The sequence below is a fragment of the Abramis brama genome (assembly GCF_963993115.1).
Source record: "Abramis brama genome assembly, chromosome: 20".
NCBI lineage: Eukaryota > Metazoa > Chordata > Actinopteri > Cypriniformes > Leuciscidae > Abramis > Abramis brama.
Genome location: NC_139982.1, coordinates 28353102 through 28375178, shown reverse-complemented (window position 1 = coordinate 28375178; position 22077 = coordinate 28353102). Strand labels below are relative to the sequence as shown.

At 37.6% G+C, this 22077-nt stretch overlaps 1 protein-coding gene across 1 annotated transcript; it reads left to right on the top strand.

The window, feature by feature from the left end:
* Nucleotides 1-801: 801 nt before the first annotated feature.
* snx33 (sorting nexin 33) lies at nucleotides 802-17264 on the top strand. The gene is made up of 2 exons (XM_084095335.1): nucleotides 802-3022; nucleotides 14960-17264. The coding sequence occupies exons 1-2, from the start codon at nucleotides 1615-1617 to the stop codon at nucleotides 15211-15213; spliced, it is 1662 nt and encodes a 553-aa protein (XP_083951461.1). The 5' UTR covers nucleotides 802-1614; the 3' UTR covers nucleotides 15214-17264.
* The last annotated feature ends 4813 nt before the right edge of the window (nucleotides 17265-22077 follow it).

Genomic DNA, 22077 nt, shown 5'->3' with positions numbered 1-22077 from the left:
ACACTAAGAAGGCTCTACACAACATAAAACTGTGCTCGAAGTATCACCAGGGGCTCTACACATGAACTTGAGCATTGACTACATTTTTTGTGTACTAAAAATTGAAGTTTTCCTTTAAAAATTAAAAATTGCAAAGGTTTTCCATGCAATTCTCTCTCTATCTCCTTTTTCTTTCTTTTTTTTGCAGCAATAAACATGATTTTCATTAGGTTAGTGTTCGAAGTGCTTGCAGTAATGTTAACAGCCAGTGAGTGGCGCTTGATTGGCGCTTCACTAGGTTCACAGAGGTGGAGCTGGACGTCAAGCCCCACCCATTGGCTTTGCGCCACTTGAAACGTATGTTATTGTCACGTGGTACTTGTTAGTTTTCTCAACGCTGTATTAGGATGGACCAATCACAGCCATTTGTGATTATTGGATAACAGTAATTATTATTATTTAACTTTTTTTGTAATAAAGAGAGTTCTGTGCGGATTTCAATGTAATCATCATTTGAAATTTTATAAAAAAATATTGTACTTTCTTATAAACAAATGTCTCCGATAACAAACAAACGTCCTAAAATTTGAATGTGGCTGAATGGAAGATCCCTCATAACTATTTGCCTCATTGTCATTGGTAATAACGCCAGCATGTGTCACTACAAGGCATTGTACACTATCTAGATGAGTTACTGTATTCAATCGGATGTGTTTTGAGTTGACTAGAAACTGTTCCCGTCAGATCCTTCAATTGATTTCCTGACCGCCGAGCGGCGCCACAAACGCGACTGTAAATCTCACGCTAAACTGCACGACTCTCATTGTTCGATCGTCACGTCATGGAAAGAGTCACTACGTTTCTGCTCAAAGTAAAGAAATACTTTATGAAAAACTCTTCACGGGCTTGTTGAATCACATCTCGAAGGAAATACTTTGAGTGCACAGCGATTTGAACTGGATCTGGGGATTATACAGATGCTTTAGATTAAGTTTTTGTTCTTTTGTTGGCGGAATGCAAAGGATGCGTTTATTTCTAATCTCTGTCCGGGACGGAATCTTGGTATAATGTTTTCATCTGGAGTTTAGTTCAGCCGGAGTTGCAAAACAACTGTTTGTTTTTAAATATTTTCACTGCATGCAAGATGGCTAAAACTTTTGTTATGATGAGGCACTGAACTGAATGTGTTTGCCGGTGTCTCAGTTCTGCTGGACGGGATTTGTGGATTTATGGGTTAATTTTTTTGCGGCTGAAGATTATGGTTTTGTGGGAATAATGAAACGACATAAATTAAGGGAAGTTGGAGAATAACAACCTGACAGGGAGTTCCAACATGTGATAAAGGATATTATTTCCGAGGAAAATTAAGATTCCTGTTGTCTTCTTTGTGGTCAGTAACTTTAAAAAGGCTTGAAGATCTTTATCTTGAAGAATGTTATTTACCAACACCCTCAAAACTACTAGTTTTATTAAAGTGCTATGAATACATTAAGAAATACTGCTGTACTACATACAAAGGTAAATTTTAATTTATCTAAGCCCTTTTTTTCTTAGATTTGCAGTCTGATATGAGGTAAGGGAACTTTTTTGTGGCCCTTTTTTTTTTTTTGCATTTGTCTTGCAAAAGTTACAAAAATGTCCCTGAGAGCCAAAGCCCTTTACACTTTCCAAAGTGAGAACAAGGAGGAGATAAGCATCCAGGAGAGCGAAGAGCTGGTTATTTTCGACGAGAACTCTGTGGACGGCTGGCTACAAGGGGAGAACAGCCGAGGAGAGCGAGGCTTGTTTCCTGCCTCGTATGTCCAGATCATTCGGCTCCGATCCGGGTCCAACCTGACGGATCAATCCCTCAGTTCACCTGGAAGCTCTCCTGGTAAGGATTTGTCGTACATCCACACAACTACCCCGACCCCGCCGAGTGACGACGATGACGACTGGGACGACTGGGATGAAACCTCAACGGTGGTTGAGGATGAAGACCCTCGGAGAGGGGTGGGTGCCAATGGACATTCCCAAAGTCCATATTCCAACCCCAATGTCCACTACCGGACCAAGCCACACATGGAGCGTCAGGACAGCATGTCGAGCAACAGGAAGGGCAGCATGGTGGGCAGAAACTTGAACCGATTCTCCAGCTTCGTGCGCTCCGGTGTGGAGGCCTTCGTACTTGGCGACGTTCCCATGATGGCTAAGATCGCAGAGTCGTACACCATCGAAATGGGCCCCCGGGGGCCGCAGTGGAAGGAGAGCCCTCAACCCTTCTCCTGTTCTATTGAAGACCCCACCAAACAGACGAAGTTCAAAGGCATTAAGACGTACATCTCGTACCGCTTGACCCCAAGTCACATTGCCAGGCCGGTTTACCGCCGCTACAAGCACTTTGACTGGCTGTACAACAGACTACTGCACAAATTCACGGTGATTTCCGTGCCGCACCTCCCTGAAAAACAGGCCACGGGACGGTTCGAGGAAGACTTCATCGATAAGAGGAAGAGGAGGCTCATTTTATGGATGGACCACATGACCAGCCACCCAGTGCTGTCTCAATATGAGGGTTTCGAACACTTCCTCATGTGCGGAGACGACAAACAGTGGAAACTCGGGAAGAGGCGGGCAGAGAAGGACGAGATGGTCGGGGCTCATTTCATGCTCACGTTCCAGATTCCCAACGAGCATCAGGACCTTCAGGACGTGGAGGAGCGCGTTGACACCTTCAAGGCGTTCGCCAAAAAGATGGACGACAGCGTGATGCAGTTGACGCATGTCGCATCGGAACTAGTCCGCAAACACATCGGAGGATTTCGGAAGGAGTTCCAGAGGCTGGGGAACGGCTTCCAGTCCATCAGCCAGTCCTTCTTGCTGGACCCTCCTTACAGCTCGGACGCCCTGAGCAACGCCATCTCGCACACAGGCCGCACCTACGAGAACATCGGGGAGATGTTCGCCGAACAGCCCAAATACGACCTGTTTCAGATGCTGGATAAACTGTCGCTGTATCAGGGCCTGCTGTCCAACTTTCCAGACATCATCCACCTGCAGAAAGGTAAAGTGAGCTCGAACAAACTCAACTTAGTTCATCTTAGTGCTGCCAAAACGATTAATCGCGAATAATCGGATATTATTCAAAACGTCAAAATGATTTATATGCGATTAATCGTGATTAATCGCATCTAACATATATATTTATAATTATATATATGTATATGTATACACACATATGTGTGTATATATAATTATAAATATATATGTTAGATGCGATTAATCACGATTAATCGATTTGACAGCACTAGTTCACCCATAACTGACTCTCTTTCTTCTTTCGAGTTTTTATCTTCTGTGGTCATCTTAACTCAAATAAAAAAAAATATTAAAAAATCTTATTTTATTACAGCTAGTGGCCAAGACAACATATTTCTCATTTTCATTTTACTAACTAAAACTGAAATTAAAAAACACTAAAAATAATAAATAAATAAAAAGTAGAAAGATTAATTGTTGTCTACTAGTTGTTTTTTTTTGTTTTACTTTTTCCTGCCATTGACGGAAATGTCCTGTTTTCACTGTTATACGGTAGAGGGCGCTATTACACAGCTTCTGTAAGAGTTCTGAATCTTCTAATCAAAACATGCGAAGAAGAAGAAGCAGAAATAAGTGATAGCATATGTAAGCAGACGCATAAGTAAAATAACACAATCATCAACATTAAATGGCACATAAATCAAAAATGCTTAATGTTATTAAATTAAATGTCGACCCAGGACGAGCTATGGGACTGTGAAGCTTTGGGAGTGTTGATGGACTCGATCTACTCCATCTATGTTTTGATCATCGCTCTGAATTCGATCCGGACATAGTTTTTGACAAAAACACGATTTTCCCAGTTTTTTGCTCAAAATGTTGCTTTTTTGTTTTTTAAATGAAACTTTTCCACATTCAAATGTTGATTTAAAAAGTAATAGGCCTACATGAAGCTGGAATACATTTTTTTTAATCAGAGGATCTGTTCTTTCTTTTGACATATTGCATATTCAGATATTCATACATCAAAATATTCTGGGGGCCTTGAAACTTTTGTGAAAATGATAAAAAATGCTGGCGCTGGCTGAACACTGAAACGCTGAAAGAGTTAAAGATATTTGCTGATCAATGAGTTAAACACTTGTATTTTTCACATGGGTGTTGAAATTCAGCATTTGTCATTCATTGCATCACCTCCACCTTGAAAATGGTTTCTACACCCCTTAGTTTAGATGGTGTGCTTGTTTCTGAACCTACTGACTTGCTCAAATGTGGGGCACGCAGCTGGACTGACCCAGTGACATCATGCCTGTAGGCAGCCAATCACACGTGTTGTTACTTATGAGGGGTTAGTGGGCCTCACATTGTGGACTGGACTGAATTTTGTTGCAGATGATGTCAGGTCAGGTGATTTGCAGAGACATTTTAAAGCTGAAAAAGTGATGCATCTGACATTTACAGGGAAAGTTCTGGCCCTGCTCCTGACGGGAAGCATCCTCTAAATCACAGGAAGTGTGGGAAATAGCGTGATTAATCAGTGCACTCAAGTCCAAGACATTAAAGCTCAATCAGTTTGTGGCTCAGACAAGCTTCCACTTTCATTATGATCCTTCTGTGGAATGTCATAGAGATGTTAAGAATGTCTCGCTCATGAGAGCTCAGACTTAACATATGCTGGCTTCCTGACGCTTAGTAAACACCAGTATTTACTCTACGGGATGAAATTTGGACTCACTTTGGTCCTGTTTACACTTAGCCACTTCATGCGTTTCCGCTGATCGGATTTGTCCAATTTGTCAAAACTGTTCCATTTACACTCGGCCACATAAATGTGTCTCCGCAAAACGAATATAAATCCCTATCTTCAAATCCAAATCACGTCAATGAAAGCTACAGTTATGAACGGCATTTTATTATTAATCATGAGTTAAATTCAAGATTAAAGACCGGAATGGGAGAGTGAGCAGCATCAGCATTGGTGGGATAATTTAGTCTCACTGTTTTTAATGAAGATGAGTGTGTGTTGAGCTTTAGGATGCTACGTCAGTTTCATTTTTGGCTTGCTGAAGAGATCTTCAGCTGTTACAGTAACACTGTCATATCTGGTTACTAGTAGCCTATAACACACTCCATTTTGGGAGGAGTAAAATTTACATATGTGGCTTCAACAATGCATTCACACTTGTCCAGTTTTGACTGAAATGCGTCTCAAATCAGTGATCGGATTTAAATCCGTCTCAGAAGCATTTCGGAGGGCATTTACACCTGGTGTTCTCACGATCTGAGAGCTATCCGATCAGAGAAAACGCATGAAGTGGCCCGGTGTAAACGGGCACTCAAGCCTCATCTTAAGCCCTTAAGATTTGTGCATATCCAATTCCAATCCAGTCATGTTTAGCAAGTGTGAATGGCAAAAAATCATAATAATAATAATAATAAAAGTAAATAAATAGTAGTCATTATAAAGAATGAGTATCTGTAAGAGTCTATGGTTTGATCATTATTGCAGTGATTATTATGTTTCTAGCATGTTATATGTTTGGCAACAGTTCTTCTAACCCTGATTAATGGAGTGTGTAGCTTTTCATTTCTTCAACAACCATGTAGGAAGACACAACATGGCAAATATATGCACCTCTTGATGGAAATAACATCAAAACATTAATTTCTATCAAGAGTTTCATCGATTATTGGTCAAGATCTTGTATTGACAATGCAAGAGTCCAGCGTTCTGTAAAGTCTCCTCCAGCACATCCCAAAGACTTTCAGTGAATTTAAGATCTGGACTCAGAGGAGACGATTCATGTGTGAAAATGATTCTTCATGATCCTCACAACCATTCTTTCACAATCTGAGCCTGAGGAATCTTGACATTGTCATCCTGGAATATATTCATGTGTCTTCCTACATGGTTGTTTAAGAGATGAAAAGCTACACACTCCATCAATCAGGGTTAGAAGAACTGTTGCCAAACATATAACATGCTAAAAACATAATAATCACTGCAATAAAGATCCAATCATTTACTCTTAAGCATTTGCCTCTTTAAATCCAAACAGCAACTTTTTTTTTTTTTTTTGACCAGGCAGTGTGTATATATATATATATATATATATATATATATATATATATATATATATATACAGTGAGGAAAATAAGTATTTGAACACCCTGCTATTTTGCAAGTTCTCCCACTTGGAAATCATGGAGGGGTCTGAAATTGTCATCGTAGGTGCATGTCCACCTGAGAAAATCAATGTTAATATTTGGTACAGTAGCCTTTGTTTGCAATTACAGATGTCAAACGTTTCCTGTAGTTTTTCACCAGGTTTGCACACACTGCAGGAGGGATTTTGGCCCACTCCTCCACACAGATCTTCTCTAGATCAGTCAGGTTTCTGGGCTGTCGCTGAGAAACACGGAGTTTGAGCTCCCTCCAAAGATTCTCTATTGGGTTTAGGTCTGGAGACTGGCTAGGCCACGCCAGAACCTTGATATGCTTCTTACAGAGCCACTTCTTGGTTATCCTGGCTGTGTGCTTCGGGTCATTGTCATGTTGGAAGACCCAGCCTCGACCCATCTTCAATGCTCTAACTGAGGGAAGGAGGTTGTTCCCCAAAATCTCGCAATACATGGCCCCGGTCATCCTCTCCTTAATACAGTGCAGTCGCCCTGTCCCATGTGCAGAAAAACACCCCCAAAGCATGATGCTACCACCCCCATGCTTCACAGTAGGGATGGTGTTCTTGGGATGGTACTCATCATTCTTCTTCCTCCAAACACGTTTAGTGGAATTATGACCAAAAAGTTCTATTTTGGTCTCATCTGACCACATGACTTTCTCCCATGACTCCTCTGGATCATCCAAATGGTCATTGGCAAACTTAAGACGGGCCTTGACATGTGCTGGTTTAAGCAGGGGAACCTTCCGTGCCATGCATGATTTCAAACCATGACGTCTTAGTGTATTACCAACAGTAACCTTGGAAACGGTGGTCCCAGCTCTTTTCAGGTCATTGACCAGCTCCTCCTGTGTAGTTCTGGGCTGATTTCTCACCTTTCTTAGGATCATTGAGACCCCACGAGGTGAGATCTTGCATGGAGCCCCAGTCCGAGGGAGATTGACAGTCATGTTTAGCTTCTTCCATTTTCTAATGATTGCTCCAACAGTGGACCTTTTTTCACCAAGCTGCTTGGCAATTTCCCCGTAGCCCTTTCCAGCCTTGTGGAGGTGTACAATTTTGTCTCTAGTGTCTTTGGACAGCTCTTTGGTCTTGGCCATGTTAGTAGTTGGATTCTTACTGATTGTATGGGGTGGACAGGTGTCTTTATGCAGCTAACGACCTCAAACAAGTGCATCTAATTTAGGATAATAAATGGAGTGGAGGTGGACATTTTAAAGGCAGACTAACAGGTCTTTGAGGGTCAGAATTCTAGCTGATAGACAGGTGTTCAAATACTTATTTGCAGCTGTATCATACAAATAAATAGTTAAAAAATCATATATTGTGATTTCTGGATTTTTTTATTTAGATTATGTCTCTCACAGTGGACATGCACCTACGATGACAATTTCAGACCCCTCCATGATTTCCAAGTGGGAGAACTTGCAAAATAGCAGGGTGTTCAAATACTTATTTTCCTCACTGTATATATGTATATATATATGTATGTGTATATATATATATATATATATATATATATATATATATATATATATATATATATATATATATATATATATATAGTGGTCATCAATCAATAGTCGTAGCTGTGTCCAAACTTTTGCCTGGTAGTGGATATTTATACTTTTCTGACCACTCTATTTGTATTTATCATCATCATCATCACCATCATCATTAGTTCATTAATGCATAAAGTCATGCAGCTTGAATTTAGTTAAAGATAATAAGCAATGCTTGTTTAAAGGTCCCGTTTATGATTTCAGCCACTTTGAATTGGACTGGCCCAATCTCCAAAATCTATCCCTCAAAAGACATGAACATGCAGTTTGCTTTGTAGGCAGAAAGACAATTGTCGGTATTCAAACTGTAATCAAAGTGAGGATTTAATGTTGTTAAACAGGTTAATGCTGCATTGATGTGTTCATTGTGGTGAGATCAGTAGATTCATCCTTATTACTGAGCAAGTTTGCTGAAGGCGTGATGGGTCACATGGCCGAGGCACATGCCAGACCCCAGATTTACGGATAATGAATGGAATATCAATGGAATATAGATTTATTCCCATAAAGTAGGAGTGATTTCAGAGTCCTTAAATCATTATTGTGCCTTTTAGGTTTGTTAAAGTAGCATTTTTCTCCAGAATTAGTTGGTGCTTATCAAACAACCGCCCTAAGCAAACAATTGACACGTGAGTGTGTTGAAAGGAGGCCAGTATGATTGCTCCAGTTTCACGTCCACACCCTGTATAACGGTCGTAACATGATTACTGTTCATGTTTAGACACAATGGATAGTGTACAATGCATAATGGTGTTTTTAAATAATCAAGTTGCTAATAGCAACTAATGGACACCGAAACCGCCTCCTACAATAGAAGTTGATTAGTTTAGTATATTGCGCTGCTCATGTTAGACACAGGCAGATTTAGCAACAGTCGTTGATTCATTGTTGAATCATCATTGATGTTTGACTTAAGTTCAATATTTAATTTGCTCATTAATCCCTTGAATCAGTGTTGATTTAGTATCATTCATTGACATATAATTATAGTTTTGATGAACATTTTAGTTATTTTTAGTTTTTTAACATAATATACATATATTAGTACATATATAAAAAAGTTATTTATATAAAGGTATTTATATGTATATATTTTATGTATGTGTATATAGTGTTTAATTGTTTTAGTTATATTTTCAGTTTTATTATTTATTATTGCTGAATCAACCCAAATACATTAATTTATACCAACAAAACTAGTTTTTATGGGTTCAGAAATGGGTAAAAATGGTAGGTTACCACTTCTTATGATGTAATAATAGTAAAAAATATGTAGAGATTTGCTTGTATAGACACATGTTAGGCTATGATATATTTGTTCATAGTAATCTATATATAACAATAATTAGGGATGCACAATACATCGGCCACCATATCGTTATTGGCCGACATATGTTCATTTTTAATGTTATTGTTATCGGCCTGATAAGACAATTTGGCTGATATATTAAAGATGATAAATAATGTATTATTTTCTTCAGCTGAGACACGTCAGGTGCGCACTGTTCACTATGATGGTTTTGAATTGCTTGAAATATGATTGGAAATCTGCAAGTCTGTCATATAAGCTACATAAAATTATGATGAGAAGATCATTATAATTGTGTGCTTGGGATGGTGAGACTTTTGTTTTTGTAATCAGGCTCTCAAATATTATATAAAAATTTGGATTTAGATTTATTGGCCAATATATTGTTTATCGGTATCGGACAAAATGTTCATATTGGTGCATCCCTAAATATCAGGGCTTATTTATATTATTTATATTGATTATGTCAGCAGAAAATGTCATTTTAGTGGCAAGAAGACTTACAATATGACCAATAACATTTATATCATGTTAGTTTTGTCCTCTGATCTCCCTGCTGTAGTTAAAAAGCATATAAGGACATCCTAAAGGGGCTCGTCCTGCAGTTAGGGGACAGTTAATTGACTGTAACGTTTTGACTTTGCGATATCTTAAAATTGAGCATCTGTTTCCCTTGTGAGCCGCACGACAGCACAGGGAGAGATCAAAGAGAACCGATGAACCGAGGAAAAACAACACATGACCCAGGGAAATAATAACAGCCCTCTCTGAGCGCGCTCCGTTCGGCTTTTGCGCGTCCCAGCCAAAGAGCCGTAATCAGATCCGCCGTGGGACGCCAGGACACTTGACCTGACGTCCAGAAGTCGGCTTGAACCTGACCGACTCCTCGAATTAAAGGCTATGGAAATATTTACCTCTTCCAAAACCAGTGGGAAATGAATTTGGATTTTAATCCAAAATAACTCCCAGCTCTGCAAATAGGGAGAGAATGAAAAATACGAGTAAAAACAAAAGGCGTTCCAGGCCTCGGGCTCCGCGTGTGCAGTAGTCATGAACTCTTTGGCTTTTATGGGTGTTGGTCTGATTTTATTGCCAGTAATACACACTCTCTCACACACACGTCAGAGTTGTGCATTTTTGTTGCTTTTAGCTTTGAAATAAAGAGGAATAACATGTCAGGGCAAGACCTTGAATTCCTCTCCATCTCTGAGCCACTCATGGCTAACTTGCAGGAAGGGAACCAGTTTTGTACTTCATGCATGTGTCTTAAATAATCAAGAAGTGTAAGCGTGTGTGGATGAACAGGAGAGGCATACAAGACGGCATATGATCGCTTCACACCTGTCCTGTAATAATAGAGCGGCTGAGAACACAGAGCTAACTTAGATTTTACTCACAATGTTATACTTTAGCCACACTTAAGGAATTAAAGGGATAGTCCACCCAAAAGTGGACTGTCTGTCATCATTTACTCACCCTCATGTTGTTCCAAACCTGTACGAGTTTCTCAAAAAGAAAATATTTCGAAGAATATGGGTAACCAAACCCCATCTGATTTTATAGTATGGAAAAAAATATACAATGGGTGCATCAACTGTTTGGTTGCCAACATTCTTCAGATATTTTTGACAACCAATTTCACTTTTCTGACCTACTTTTAAGAGCTCCAACGGTGATTTCAAGGCATCACTTTTGTGATGATGCTTATGCTAATGCTAAATTTCCTCTTGAATGCTCTTTTTGGCATTTAATGTTTGAGTTTTGCAGTCAAATGCATCTTCGAGTGTATTTATACTTATTATTTTCATGATCAGTTCGGTTTTTGTGTGTGGTCAAGTGGTCAATTGTACTGGATGTATGAAATGTCAGGCGTGGTAGCAGAGTAACAAAACTTAATTTTGAAAAGCATACATTTATATTAACCTAATATGCTTCTCTTTGTGTCAGCAAGTGTTTTGCTTGTGCAATTTTTTTGGCCTACCTTTATGGTTTGTTTCTCCCCTTCTGGTGTCTGAGAATTTGCTCTGGGATAAATTGAGCTGTGACTGTTTTTTCCAGTCTGAAATTCCTCTGTGTTTCCGCGGCGGTGCTGTTAGACACATTAAATGCAGCTCTGAGGCTTCAGGTCAGTCAGTCTTTGTGCGTTTAACATTCGTTTCACCTCAAAGACTGAGAGAAAGCTCAGATCATACACTGATCCTATTTCTGACTGCAATTAGCATCATGCTAGCATATGTGGCATATTATATTTAGTTTGTTTGTGATATCAGATTGAGGTTTTTCTAATTTAAGAAAGTATAACGCAAGTATGTTGTATATATCGAGAGTATGAAGAGCTACAACGATTTGTTATGTTTACTTGAAGCAACTTGCGTAGGAAATGTTAGCTTTGCAAGCTAATTGGTTAGCTGGAAGCACTTCAGAAATGTTTACTTTGACATTTTGCTTAATTTAAATAACTTGAAATTTCATTATGTAATTCAGAAGACACTATTTTACTGCTTAATACTATGTAGATCAATAAGCTGTATGGTTTTTTTAATTAGACACTGACTAAAATACCCCCAGAAACTCATTTAGGTGGCCAAGGGAGTTTGTTTTCCTTCTGAAAGCCTCGAGACTTTCCCTCAGAGTAAACTGAAGCCATATATACTAGTGTTTATATTGGGAAAACAAATAAATAGACAGACACTCACTGAAAAAGTGATGTGCAGACATTTTACGGATGCTCAACTTCTTCTTTTAATGGCTCTGCTAGCACACGTACAATGTTGAAAAATACAGAAGAGGAATTCACTTAATTCCTGTCATTCATGTGCGCTAATGTTTAGCATGTCTGTGGTCCATTAGAGAGGACGAATCAAATTAAACCCTCTTTTAAAGTTTTGTTTACTGAACATCACAGAACAAAGTGAGCAAAACCAAATGTTTGGGATGACAGAAATATGAGCACAACTTTGATAATAAGAAATGTTTCTTGAGCAACAATCCGGCATACTAGAATGATTTCTGAAGGATCATGTGACCCAAGACTGGAGTAATGAGGCTGAAAATTCAGCTTTGATCACAGGAATCAGTTACATTCAGACTTTAATTTCTATCTCTTTAAATAAACACCATGTGAGATATTATAATACATCTGTCATATTGAGCATGGCTTTGTTGAATTCAGTCCTGCAGGCTTGTGTGTGTTCGAGTGAACAGAGAGTCAGTGCTGGACCGTGTCTGGTACCGCTGGACACTCGTTCTGTCCCTCCGTCGTGAAAAAAATCACTCTACTGTTTCATTGTCCTCTTGGAAGAAAAACGTCATGGAAAATAGGTTGACTCTTTAATGTCAATGCCTTTTTAAAATGTGGCAGTCTGGCAAAATGAACGCTTGTCTGAACTACGCCAGTATGCAGAGATTAGCCAATCATTACAGAGGTCATTTACATGTCATTTGCATACTGAGTTTTACATGGTGTACATTCATATGAGAGAAATATCAGTAGCATAATACTGTATAATAAGCAGTTTTATTTTATATTGTATATGGGTCGGCATGTTCAGATCACATGACCAGCCGAATATGACAAAATTGGCAGCTTTATCTTGTTAACCCCCTTGTTATTGGATATTTTCATAATAATTATGGCTGACTGTGAATAGCTCATTTCTACAACAGTAACAGACATTTGATTTAGGATTAACTGTTTTTCATGCATGAAAGCCCATTTTTGCCACATAAGAAAACATTTGGTCAATCGCAATTATAAAAAGTTGAAATTATGACATACTACTACATAATTATGAGATTATGCTAAGAAAGGTTTTGACTCTTATTTTTAACGTGTCATAATTATGTCATGAATGAGTCGAAAGTTAAAAGTTATGACATACTAAGTCATCATTTATACAATTATGAGATTAAAAAGTCAAAATTATGATATAGGCTACTAAGAACGTTTTTGACTTATTTTCATAGATGAGTCAAAATTAGGCTATAAGATAAAAAGTGGAAATTTTGAGATGAAGTTGAAATGATGAGATAAAAGCCAAAATTATGACAAGTCTTTATTACAAAAAAAGTCAAAAGTACTTTGTCATAATTTCATGTCAATTTTTACTTTTCATCTCATATTCCTGACAGTATGTCATAATTTCGCATTTATTGTAATGCCATTATTGTGACTTAGTATGTTTAAATTTGACTTTTTATCTCATAATTATGATTTGCCAAAGCATGATTTATGTTTCTTATGTGTCGGAAATGGGTTTCCATTCCTCAGGACAAAATGCTACAAAAAGTGTAACAATCCGCCATTTTGCTCAATGTGGTTAGAAATGATTTACAAAAATAAATTATGCAAACCACGACCTTGTTTATGGGGCACAATATTGTCTAATTGTAGATGTTCGGTGAGGGAATGCAAACACAAGGTCTTTGCATACGGTCTCTGAGCTTTCATTTGACTGTGCTCGTTTGTTCTTTGTGGTGTTTTTACAGTGGGTTTGTAATCCGTCAGTCTGTGAACTGAAAGGAAATAAAGTAATAAATTGCTGCGTATCAAATCCCAAACACAAAGAACACAGGGCCGGACTTCCTGTGTCAGATTACAGGTGTGTACAGCACAGTCAAACACTGACTTCTGATCAGTCATACACACTCCATATCTAATCCCTCATGCTGTCCCTGACAGTTTCGGTCTTCTGCGCTACAGATGTGATGATTTAGTGGATCTGTCTGTTCAGGTCTCCAGATTCAGTCGTATTTCTCTTCGAGTCCTGTGACTCAGCGGCTCCGTTCTCATGAGCGTGCGAGTGGTTTGTTCTGTCACAACAGGACGTGAATGATTAGAACCGGTTACGCTGGAAACGTGAAGCAAATACGGGGCAAAAGGCACTTTTATCTGACAAGTAAAAAAAAAGCTGAGATTCACTGAGAACATTTAAAAAGAATTTAGTATTTTTTTGGTAATATTGGAGTCTCGTTTGGCGTTTGCAATGCAATAATACTTATGTTTAAATTCTGGGAAAGATTTTTACTTTGCAAGTCAAATTAACCCTAAATTGGATTCACACAAAAAAAATCACACTATGAAAAACTAAAAAATCAAAGCATTACAACAAAAATGAACAAGATAACAAATTATTTTGAAAGCTGTATTTAACAACTTTTTTTTAACCATTTGTTTAAAAAACAACAACATATAAACATGTTTTTAGTTAAAATTAAAAAATATATGCATTTTAAATGTTTTTTTCATTTGTGTGCTTTCCTGAAGTTCAAACATTAGAGCATGGCACTAGCAACGCCAAAATTATGTGTTCGAGTCGCAGTGAAATTAACATTCTTGAAATGATAAAAAAAAAAGTGAAGTACCTTGAACGCAGTGTACATTTCTTTGGTTAAAAGTGTGTGCTAAATACATAAATGTAACAAATGTTGACAAACTGACAAAAAAATTAAACAATTTTTTTTTTTTTTTTTGGGTCTTGACCGGCAAACATGAAAACATCAGAATTTTTTTGTGAATCGTCAGAAATGTTTACAGGGAATGTCAAAACGGGGATGTTCATGACCCTAAATGAGAAATTGTCACAACATTTAAAAAAGAAATATCTCTGGTTACCCAGTATTTCCAACAACTTATGTTGTTTGTTTAAATTATTGATTTATTTGTTATGTTTTTATTTGCTAAATCAGTCTGATACATGGATATCAATTGCCTATAGTTTCCTTGTGTGCAAACTTTTGTAAATATATATATTTGCTAAATCAGTCTGATTTCGGTTAGTAGAAGCCTAGCTGTGTGCTAAAAACGTACATAATTAAAGTTTTCTTCAGCGCCATTGCTAGTGTTTCACTAGTAGTTAGTGCATATATTTAAAAACATTTTAAAACCTTTATTTTTTGCTTCTTTTCAGGTGCTTTTGCAAAAGTAAAGGAGTCTCAGCGTATGAGCGACGAGGGGAAGATGGACCAAGAAGAAGCAGACGGCATTCGCAAACGCTGCCGGACTGTGGGATTCGCCCTGCAGGCCGAGATGAACCACTTCCACCAGCGCAGGGAGGTGGACTTCAAAGAGATGATGCAGGCGTATCTCCGCCAACAGATCGCCTTCTACCAGCGCGTAGGTCAGCAATTAGAGAGAACCCTTCGCATGTACGAGAGCCTCTAGAGCCTGACCTTTGGCCTCTGGACTGTAATGGAGATGCAACACTCCTGTGGACGGATTAGCAAACGCTTTTTTACTCCCAAAGTTGGAATTTTTGAGTTCCAGACAGGATTATTTGCAAGAGAAACAGGACATTCTCGCTTCTGCACTTAAAAATGTCACTTTTAACCCCAGAAACCAACAATGCAGTTGCCTTTGATATATCTTCATCTTCATGTTTTGAATTTTATTTAAATGCCTGTTAGATCAGTCTTTTACATTGCCTGTTACCTTTTTCATATTTTTTATTCGATACTCACAGGTGTGCGAATGATGTTACCTGCGTGTTAGCAGGTGCAGACGCTAATCTGACGCCAAAAACTGGTCATGTGACAGAAGTTGTTTACGCATTAGTTTGCTTAAACGCAATTATCTCTTAAAAACATCAGAGTGTGACACCGTGACTTATCCAGGCGCAATGGAAGAAAAAAGTGTCAAAAAAAAATGCTGAACGTAAAATTTTCTGTTTATGTGAGTTGCTCGTATAGTTGCCCCCTCTGAAATCTCATTGGTCCAAAAGCCTGTTCCAATTCACTGTATATAGAGTGCAACAGTTGGGTTTCGGAAGTAAAAACTCTGTAAAAATTTTCTCTATAGGGATTTTTAATTATAACTTATGAACCTCACTGTGAGTTTAGTTTTAAAATAATCATGTTTAACAGCAGAATTCGTGGTGAAAAACTACATTACCCATGATGCTGTGCAGAAAATTCCACCAATCAGAGAGTCGCTACAAGCAAAATGTGCCAAGAGAGCTATTTAGCTATTTTGCAAGATATTTTGTTTTTATATAATCAATATTTTTTAAATGAGTGTTCTTATATTTCTCAATCGTTTTGATGATGCTATTTGCAATGCTTCATGGGATTGTAGTTCTTTCCATCACTAAAGCCGTTAAGTACACAGTCTTGTACCTTTTGTCTGATTTTCAAATACTTTTGCTTCAAATCAAATTTGTAATGTTGTGATTCACCTCGTAGCTGATTGACTTGGTTCATGGCTTAAAACGCTTTAACAAAGTTTATTTTTATTTTTTTCTATGGAAAAAATTAATGGAAAAAATACTGAAAAAGTGGGTGGGCATTGTTGCACTCTATTAAACAAAACATGTTCTGATTGGCTGGGATTTGTTGCTTCAGCGCAACCATTTTGCTTTGAGTGACGATAGTAACGTGACATGGCGCTTGAGACGTTCAACTGCTAAATTTGTTTGGACAAGATGAGCAAAGAATTAAACCCACATAGCAGGTTCATGTGGCTTCTGCTCACTTCCAGGAAGTTTAATCCGATATCATGTTATTCTAGTTCCCCGTCAGACCCGAGATTCCTGAGTTTACGTGTCGTGAAAGTAAGTTTTCTGATCTGATACAATGAGAGTCATATGATATTCATCAGGGATTCAGATGAATCACAGCAGGCTTGCATAGCACGATCTTCCAAGCTAGATGGTCCGGTACTAATTTGTCCTGGTGTTATTAAGACAAAACATGTTTTTGTGAATTCTTGAGCAAGAATCCCCGCCCCGGAGATTCTGTGTATCAGATGGAAACACTTCAGTATTAGCATTAGCATTTAGCCTAACTGTTTGTTGTTTGTTCAGGGTGTTTCTAAGGCAAAATGGAGCTCATATCCTCCTTGTCTCCTTTTTGTGTGCCCTCAGGAAAAACTTGAGAGGACTTTGAGCTTATGTTAATGGGTTTTGTTTTAATTTCCTCAAAAGTAGGCTAATCTTTATTTTTAGTTGCTAGGTTTAAGGGGTACAGAAGTTTATGTAAGTCTCAAGGCTGCAATCTGTGGTTAAGAGTTGTGATTTTTACAAGGCTTTTGGTTTAACTGTAAAACTCGTCTCAAGTTTCAGATTGTAAACTTGAATGTTCACTGTTTGCACACTTAGTAACTGAGGACCAAATGTAAACCTTTGGGTTTACCAATGTTTTACTATAAACGTGTTCAAATCGGAGCAGATTTGGGCACAAGCAATGTATTAATGAATAAAAGCCAACATGAAATCAACGAAATTGACCGTTTACTTTCTTAATAGACATTAATGCATTTTTTTTTCAATGGATGAAATCAAATTTAACTCTTTCCCCGCCATTGATGGAATTTTCTGGCTTTCCGTGTTTTCACTGTTATACAGTAGGGGGCGCTATTACACATCGTCTGAAAGATTTCTGAATCTTCTGATTAAAAACACAGGTGAAGAAGAAGCAGAAACAAGAGATAGCACCAGTGTTGCCAGATGTACGATAATTATCGTATTTGTACGATAATTTTGACCTCTGTACGATGTACGATCAGTAATGGAAAAAATCCTATAATGTACGATAATTTCAGAACCTTGCGTGTGTGTAAGGACCCAACCAATCAATTGTACGAACTGAACAACCATCCCCCCCCCCCCCACCCCCCCCCACCCCACCCCCGGAGATTTCTTGACTGTCTGTCATTTTCATGCTGTATTCTGTTCAGGTTTGACTCGTGTATGATAATTTTCTCCCAAATACGATAATTTTGAGCTTCTGGTATGATACTTGGACATTTCCAATCTGGCAACACTGGATAGCATATGTAAGCAGATGGAAATATAAAATAACACGATCCTCAACATTAAACAACATATAAATAAAATCTGCCCAATGTTACTGAATGAAAAGTCGACCCAGGACGAGATAATAGGACTGTGAAGCTTCGTCTATGTTTTGATCGTCATTCTGAATCCCATCCAGACGTAGTCTTTGACAAAAACGCGATTTTCTCAGCTTTTTGCTCAAAATGTTGCTTTTATGAAACTTACATTTAAATGTTGATTAAAAAAAGTTGATTTTTGTTTGTTTAAAAGCAGATGATGCATGTTCAGATGTTCATACGACAAAATATTGTGGGGGCCATGAAACTTGTAAAAATGATCAAAAATGTTGGCAACTTTTTTCAAAAACACTGGCGTGGAAAGAGTTAACACAAAATTTAGCTTTTTTTTAATTGTCAAAATATGTTGTATTATGAAAGTAAAACGGCTTGCGAACAGCATTTTATGTTGACTTTAACGTGATCACCGCTCTTGTGGTTTGTAGAAGTTGTGTTTTGGTGTCCAGATGTTTATGTGTCCACAGAAGGAAATGGTCATCGTTTTCAAATCAGTTGAAGCAACACTGAAAGATCCCGTAGGGGATTTCTTTTCTGGTAAAGCAGGGGAAAAAAAAATGCACATAAACAAAAGCCTCTGCTCTTAATTCTCTGGAAAACCTTGGAAGGCAAACAGACCTTGTGTCGAGGTTGCGTGTGTCCACTCACATTCCGGGATACAGCTGAGCCCAAACGCACAGCTTTAGTCATACCAAAGCAAAGACGGTTTTCCATGACTAGACTAATCCAAATATTCCCTTTTCTTAATGATCTTCTTGCGTTTCGCACTACAGTCAACAGCAATGTCACACCGGAAGATGGATTACACTCATTCTGAGAGACAAATCAAGCAAGTAAATGGACACAAAACGTTTATTGGGGGAACGGCAGACCTCACACGGATGATTTTGAACTCTTGTTAGGACGTGTGAAGCTGCGTCCAGCACATTGCTCTGTGTTTACTCACTGTAAAGAGGACAGTAGGATTTATATAATGTGTAGATTTTACACTTTTACACAGTTCTGGTGTCCAACAGGGGATCTGAATAAAGAGATCTCAAAATGGATTCAGCGTCTTTCTTTTTTTTTTGTTTTTTTTTTTGTTTTTAACTTGTAGGGAACTTTTGTTTTGTAAAGCAGAGATTTATGAGTGATTGCATGCATTCTGTTGCAAACCACCAATAAAAGATTTTTGAGATTTGAGTTGAATAGCACTGAAGTAGCAATGCCAGCAACATCAATGGACAAAAATAACCTTTTTTTTCATTTTTGTTTTCAGTTAACTCATTAGGGAACATGTGGACATAAAATATCTGCCAACATTTACTTGTAAAATGCAAGTCATGTAAAATGCATGCTAATTAAAAATGAGTAACGCCACAAGCAGTTTAAAACTGACATGAAGACAATTTAACAAACAAATACAACAAAATTCTATCTATCCATCCATCCATCCATCCATCCATCCATCCATCCATCCATCCATCCATCCATCATGTTGAATGTCTGTCTGTCTGTCTATCTTTATTTATTTCTATCCATCCATCCATCATGTTAAATGTCTGTCTGTCTGTCTGTCTATCTTTATTTCTTTCTATCCATCCATCCATCATGTTAAATGTCTGTCTGTCTGTCTGTCTATCTTTATTTCTTTCTATCCATCCATCCATCATGTTAAATGTCTGTCTGTCTGTCTGTCTATCTTTATTTCTTTCTATCCATCCATCCATCATGTTAAATGTCTGTCTGTCTGTCTGTCTGTCTATCTTTATTTCTTTCTATCCATCCATCCATCATGTTAAATGTCTGTCTGTCTGTCTGTCTGTCTATCTTTATTTCCATCCATCCATCCATCCATCCATCCATCCATCCATCCATCCATCCATCATGTTGAATGTCTATCTATCTATCTATCTATCTATCTATCTATCTATCTATCTATCTATCTATCTATCTATCTATCTATCTATCTATCTATCTATCTATCTATCTATCTATCTATCTATCTATCAGTAGCAACAAGCAAAACATGCCTAAAGATCTCTTTAGCCCCGCCCACTCCTGTGAAGCTAGTGTACTTATCAGTGTTTTCATTAATTATTTTGACTTCTGAAATATTGGACTGCTCTGATATGGTTTACACATAAAAGATGACCTAAATCTGTTCATCATTATTTTCTTAAATGATAAGTAAAATACACATTCACATGTGTATTTCATTCACACATACACACACACACACAAAAATTCTTAGACTGAACAAGATTCCTCTGGAGGTCAATCCCTCTGAAGACGAGGAGGAATTTTAGACGAATCTGAAACTGCCAGCCATCTTGTGTGCAGATGAGCAGCTGATATATCGGGAAAAAACTTGGGAAATGCCCAGAAAATATGATAAGAATGAGATAACAGCACTCCAGATTCAGGAGATCCAAATTATTTTTGATTAAACGGGATTAACACAGCAATAATACAATGAAAATTAGCTTTTTAAGTTATTTATGAGCATTTATGATATTCATTTTCTGAACAAAAGCTCACAAAGCACTTCAGTGGAGTGTCTGCAGTGGGTCTCCGGCTCGGCTCTGACCCCTTAAGCAGACAAATCCATAAATAATGGCTTCAAAGTCTCTTGATGTTTCATCCAGAGAGACCCCCCCTCCCCCTTTTAAAAAGAAAAAGAAAAAAGATTTTCACTTAATATAGGCCAAAGGTCTTTGCATTCTTAAGGTAGAATTATAGAGGACAATTCAGTCCGTTTGAAACAGAAATCATGCGGCAGGAACACTGAGCAGATGTCATTGTGATGTAATTATGATCAGTACTGTATGAAGAACAGCTCTTGATGTACGTGTGTCTGGCAGTGAAAGGAAGGCCAGATAGTAATGCTCTCTTAACATGTAGTCCTTAATCTGTCCTTTGCTGCTGCTCATGTTCTGAAGAGTTTCTTCTGTAAAAGAAAAATATGACATACACTAATTGGTAGTTTAGGGTGAATAGGTTTTTTTATTAAAGAAATTAATATTTTTATTCAGCAAGGATGCTTTCATTTGATCAAAAGCTTCTAAAAAAATTATATTTCAAATACATGCTGTTCTTTTGAACTTTCTATTCATCAAAGAATCCTGAAAAATGTGAAGCAGCACAACTTTTATAATAATCAGAAATGTTTGTCAAATCAGCATATTAGAATGACACTGAAGACTGGAGTAATGATGCTGAAAATTCACAGGAATAAATTACATTTTACAATATATTAAAACAGAAAACAGTTATTTTGGATTGTAATAATATTTCACAATTTTACTGTATTTTTGATCAAATAAATGCAGAAGGGACTTCTGGCCCCAAACTTAATACATAAAGTACTTAATACATTTAATTTTAAGATAAAAACAAACAACTGGAACATAAGTTGCTGCCTTCAATTTTTAAGTAGCCTACAATCAACTTGGATGTTTAAGTAATTTCTACTTAAATTACTTTAAACTCACTTTAAAAAAATGAGTTGAATATTGTATAACTCATAAAAAAGTTGAACTTATTTTGATGAGTTAATTAAAGCAATGTAAATGAAAATATGAAAAATGTATTTTAATACTGCCTCAAAATCGTTATTTTAATTGAGTACCTGTATTAAATAAACTTAACAGAGTGCCGTGCCAATAGCATTTGCTTTATTTTAGTGTTTTTTGTTTGTTTTGTGTGTGTGTTTTATCAACATACTCACTTAGTCATTCTTAGTCAAGATGTTCTGACAAACACAACCCATATATACTGTATAATTCATGGTGACTTTATGCTGTTATATAAAGAGGGAGCGGATTGGTTACCAAACTCTGCAGATGTAGATACTGGAGGAAGGCCAGATCAGAGAGAAAGAAAGAGAGAGAGAGAGAGAGAGAGAGAGAGAGAGAGAGAGAGATGAGTATGAGGAAATGCTTAGACCACACCCTCTAATTGTGCGAAGCGTCCCCTGACTCCGCCCCTTGTCTTTAAGCCAAGAAACATTCCCAGAAGACAACAGTCACTTCCTCAGAACACTGAGCCTACATTCCTCTCGTGCTTTCAGACCTCCTTAAACAACGTCCCATTTTCTCTGTTTCTTTCTCTGATTCTGTCTCATTTCAGGGCACATGCATCTGTTATTTAAATTCAGCCAAACTCAGGACAATACTGGTGGACATCAAGAGCTTATAATGG

Excerpts from the sequence above, each read along its gene's own strand:
- snx33 (XM_084095335.1), top strand. The coding sequence starts at position 1,615 with ATGTCCCTGAGAGCCAAAGCCCTTTACACTTTCCAAAGTGAGAACAAG. Across the intron at positions 3,023-14,959 it reads CATCATCCACCTGCAGAAAG|GTGCTTTTGCAAAAGTAAAG; the intron begins GTAAAGTGAGCT and ends GCTTCTTTTCAG.